This window comes from Gallinula chloropus (assembly GCF_964237585.1).
Source record: "Gallinula chloropus genome assembly, chromosome: 8".
In the NCBI taxonomy this organism is placed as follows: Eukaryota; Metazoa; Chordata; class Aves; order Gruiformes; family Rallidae; genus Gallinula; species Gallinula chloropus.
In genome coordinates this window covers 10176048-10180696 of record NC_140093.1, presented here as the reverse complement: position 1 = coordinate 10180696, position 4649 = coordinate 10176048, and the positions used below count along the sequence as shown (strand labels likewise).

Genomic DNA, 4649 nt, shown 5'->3' with positions numbered 1-4649 from the left:
CTGGGGAATTCACACGTACACGTGCTTCCACTTGGGGATCGCAACCCTCGTGTGCATAAGGCATTTCAGGCAGGCAGAGGAGGAGATGTGGAGCAGGGACACACCAGTGCCTCTGCCACCCTGCTGCCCCACACAGCGCTCAGTCAGGGCTCCAGGAAGCCCCAACAGAAGCCGACCCTTTCACAGGCCTGGTGCCCCCCAGCCTGGCTCCTCGCACACCCCGAAAACGAAACCCTCCCTGTGGGCTGTGCCAAGCGGAGCTGTTGCCAGGCACTTCCCAGGTGCTGGGCATGGGTGAGGGAGGGCTGGCAGCCCCTAATGACCGCAAGTCCTCGCTGCCTGCCCTGCTGCTATCCCCCAGAGACACAGACCTGTTGCCTGCAATTAGAGGCAGCCAGCAGCTCCTCGGCTGCCATAAACATGGACATAATTACAGCTGGCCCGGAGGGACCTGCCCGCCCAGCTCTGTGTTTCCTGAGATTCCTGCGGGAGGGAAAACACCAGCTCAGGGATTGGGGCAACCTGCTTTTATTTTATTTTATTCCCCCCAAAAAATACATCGAAATATCAGCACTAGGAAAAAATGCTGCTCCTCCAGAGAACGTTTTAGGCTCTGCAGAAAGGCACTGTGGTTTTCATGCTCATCGGTTGCCTCCGATTTACCCGCAAAGGCGACTGAGAAAAAGGCTTTTTGGTAATGACTTCCCCAGCGCTGCTTCGAGCTTTTCCTCCCTCGAGTTTGCCCGGCTGTCTGGCTAATTGAGGCTTACGTCAAATATTGCTCATCCGAAGTTAAATCTTGCACGCTGAAGGCTGCCCTTTGTTTTTAAATCAAAAGGCTTGTGGCTCCATCAAGGAGCTGAAAGAAAGCCTGGATTTGTACTTTCCTACAGTTTTAAACATGACACTCTCCCTTTTCTTTATTTCCCCTCTTTTTAAGCTCCGAGGGCTCAGCAGGCAAGCCTGTGCAGAGGCGAGGGCTTTGCACCAGTGAGATCTGCAAACATGTCTCTCCTTTCTCCGACTTTATTTTTCTCACGGTCTCTGAAAAGGCGAGATCAGGTGATACGTGTGGGACTGGCCCCGTACAGGTGCAGATCAGGTACTGGAGGGGGTGGAAAAACATCACTGTGTGTACTCCAAAAGAAAAAAAAAAATAAAAAGAGGAAAGAAAAGGAGCCCAAGAGGGAGAAAGAGTGAGCGGGTGAGCGCGTTTCTGAATAGGCCAGGTCTAGTTCTTGGCAGGATGACTCAGGCTGAGCTGGCAGGCCATGGGAACAGGAGTGTGAGAAAGTCAGTCAAGCAGAGGGGGGTGGGGGGGGAAAGGATCCGAGTCCCCGGGCGAGATGCTCGCTGCGTGTTTTGTTTAAAGCAACCGCGAGCTGTCCGAGCCGGCGGCGGCGGGACAAGCACCGCCCCGCGGCTCCGCACCCGCCCGGGGCTGCCAGCACACGCACCGCCGCGGCCACCGACGCGTGCGAGCGCCGCGGAGCGTAACCCACAGCCCCGCGTGTGCCACCGCGCGGCCCGGCCCTCCGCCGCACGCTCCTCCGCGCCCGGCCTGCGGGCAGGACCCCGGGAAGGGCCCCGCGGGGGGGTGCGGGCTCCCGCCGTGGGGACCGGGGAGGCCCCGCACGCGGTTGCTGGGCTCCGGCCACCGCAGCTGGGCTCGGGCCGCCGCGTCCCGGCAGTCACCCCGGAGGGCCGCGGCCCCCCACGGCGCAGCCCGCCCCCGAGGGGAGCGGGCGGGGCCGCGCCTGCCGCGGGCGCCAATTAACCCGGTAATTAGCGCGGCGCAGCCCGCGGGCTGCCGCGCCCCCAGCCCCCCCCCCAAAAGTCCGCCCGCCCGCCCGCCCCCCCCACCGCCGGTGCGCGCGGGCGGCGCCCAAGGGGTTAACCGCAGCCGGCCGCCCGCCCGCCCCGCGCCATTGGCCGCCGGCCGCCGCGCGGCTCCCAGCCAATGGGCGGGCGCCGTCCACGAGCGGGGCCGCGTGCGGGCGGCGCCCATTGGCTGGGCGCGAGTGTGGGAACGGCGGCGGGGGACGTTTCACACGAGCCGCGCGCGTGCGGCGCGCGCTATAAGTAGGGGCGGCCAAGGGCGCGCGGCACCCGCGTCCCGCCGGCCCCGCCGCCGTGCGCCGGCCCGGAGCGTCCGCCCGGCCAGACCCGGCCCCCCTCCCCCGCTGACCCGGCACCCCCCCCCGCTGCTGCTGCGCCTCTTACGCGGCGGCGAGCGCTGCCGGTGCGGGCGCAGGATGCCGGCCGACCTGATGGAGAAGAGCAGCGCCTCGCCGGTGGCCGCCACCCCCGCAAGCGTCAACGCGACGCCCGATAAACCGAAGACGGCGGCGGAGCACCGGAAGGTAAGGGCAGCCGAGCCGGGCCGGGCCGGGGGGCGCCGGGCAGCGCGGTGCGGAGCGGCGCCGGGCGCTGACCGCCGCCTCTTTTGCAGTCCTCCAAGCCCATCATGGAGAAGCGGCGGCGGGCGCGCATCAACGAGAGCCTGGGGCAGCTGAAGACGCTCATCCTGGACGCGCTGAAGAAGGATGTAAGCTGGGGAGGGGGCGAGAAGCGGGGCGGGGGCGCGGGGAACCACGGCGCCGCCGGGTCGGTCTGAGCCCTGCTTGTCTCCGTAGAGCTCCCGGCACTCCAAGCTGGAGAAGGCCGACATCCTGGAGATGACCGTCAAGCACCTGCGGAGCCTCCAGCGAGCCCAGATGACCGGTGAGTCCCGGGGGGTACCGGGGAGGGGAGGCTGGGACGGCCCTGCCTCTGTCATGGGGGCTAAGGGCATCTCGCTCCCTGGCCACCTCCTTGGTAGTGAAGGTAATGGGGCTGGCCAGGGTAACCTGGCCCACACCGGTGTCCCTGGTACTGGAGGGTGATGGGGGGGCCCTGTGCTCTGAACCTGCGTCCCTGGCACAGGCGGCCAGTGGGCTTTCTACCCACCCCCTGGGTACTGGGGGGACACGGGGAGCACAGCACTCCCCACCTGCATCTCTGCTGCTGGGGAGTGGTGAGGTGCGGGGTGCTCAGTGCTGCTACCCTCAGTGCAGGGGAGCTGTGCTCTCTGTCTGCATCCCTGGTACTGGAGGGGACTGGGAAGGCTTCTACCAGCAGTCTTGTGCTCCCCATCTGGGTCTGTTGGGAGGGGTGGGAGATACAAAAGCTGTTGGGGAGAATTTGTTCCCAATCTGGATCCCCAGTACTTAGGGCTGTAGTAGGACTTTTGGGAGTTGTCTGTTCCTGACCTGAGTCCCTGATACTGGAGTACTTGGTAGTGCAGGGGCCATGCTCTCCATCCATATTCATGGCACCTGGGAGCACAATGCATGCTGCCAGAGGGGCTGCACTCCTTGCCTAGATTGCTGGCTCAGAGGGGCCACAGGATGTGATGCTGGTGGGCTGCATCCCCTGCCCCACATACCCTTCTCTGCAGAACCTACTGACCGCTGTGTGCCTCTTTCCCCTGCAGCTGCACTGAGTACAGACCCCACGGTGCTGGGCAAGTACCGGGCTGGCTTCAGCGAGTGCATGAATGAGGTGACACGGTTCCTCTCCACCTGCGAGGGCGTCAACACGGAGGTGCGCACCCGGCTCCTGGGCCACCTGGCCAGCTGCATGACCCAGATCAATGCCATGAACTACCCTGCACCCCCACCGCCACCCCCACTGCCACCAGCTGCAGCCTTTGGGCCACCCCTGGTGCCACCGGGCAGTGGTGCGGGGCCGCTCCCAGGCATGCCCTGCAAGCCAGGTGCCGACGCAACTAAGGTGTACGGTGGCTTCCAGCTGCTGCCAGCTTCTGATGGGCAATTTGCCTTCCTCATCCCCAGCACTGCCTTTGCTCCTGGTGGTGCTGTGCTGCCCTTGTACGGCGGCCCACCTGCTGCTGCCACTGCCGCCTCACCGCCTGGCCCACCACCTGGCACAGCTGACTCTGTCTGGAGACCCTGGTGAGAGTGACTGGCACCGGACTGGACTGAGGACCGCACCCCGTGCTGCTGGCACGGCTGTACATAGGTTATATGTTCATATTGGATTGTGCCTTTGTACCATAGCACTCCCTTGACAGTGTTTCGTGTTTTACACGAGATCTCTTTTTTTCTCCCTTCCCTCCCCTTCCTTATATGACACCAAAGATCGGGGTTTGGTTTTTTGAATGCTCTTAAAATAAAAGTCCCTTCCATTTTGGAAGGCCTTTGGAGATAAGTTGGAGTGCTGGTATGTGTGCATAGGAGGGAGCCCAGCTCCTGGCTTGCTCTCAGTTGTCTGTGGATTGTGCTGCTCCCTGGGCTGCCTTGTCCTGCTTCCCCAGGCAGGAGCTGTCACTCAGACCCTCCGTCCCCTCTCCCTGCTCCAGGGCAGATGTAATTACTGCTTCCTTCCGAGCAGCTCCATTGGTCAGACTTGTTAAAAGAGTTTATGTTTGCAGAGCTGGTGAATATGCTGAGGAAGGCACCTCCTCTCTGTTCCTGGCTCCTCTGGCTGATGGAGTGGAGTAGCCCAGGTAGAGCAAGATGGATTCGGCACAGAGCCCAGCAGCCCGGCTCCCAGTCCGGGTGAGCCTCCTGCCCTGGACCTGGAGGGGCCTGCTCCCAGCTGTGGAGTAAATAGTGAACGACTTCAGTCAGTTGATTTAGAGCGGT

General features: G+C 63.3%; 1 protein-coding gene across 1 annotated transcript; it reads left to right on the top strand.

The window, feature by feature from the left end:
* The first annotated feature begins 2123 nt into the window (after positions 1-2123).
* On the top strand, positions 2124-4206 carry HES1 (hes family bHLH transcription factor 1). Its single transcript, XM_084267470.1, has 4 exons — positions 2124-2363; positions 2453-2548; positions 2637-2724; positions 3476-4206. The coding sequence occupies exons 1-4, from the start codon at positions 2256-2258 to the stop codon at positions 3958-3960; spliced, it is 777 nt and encodes a 258-aa protein (XP_084123596.1). The 5' UTR covers positions 2124-2255; the 3' UTR covers positions 3961-4206.
* Positions 4207-4649: the final 443 nt, after the last annotated feature.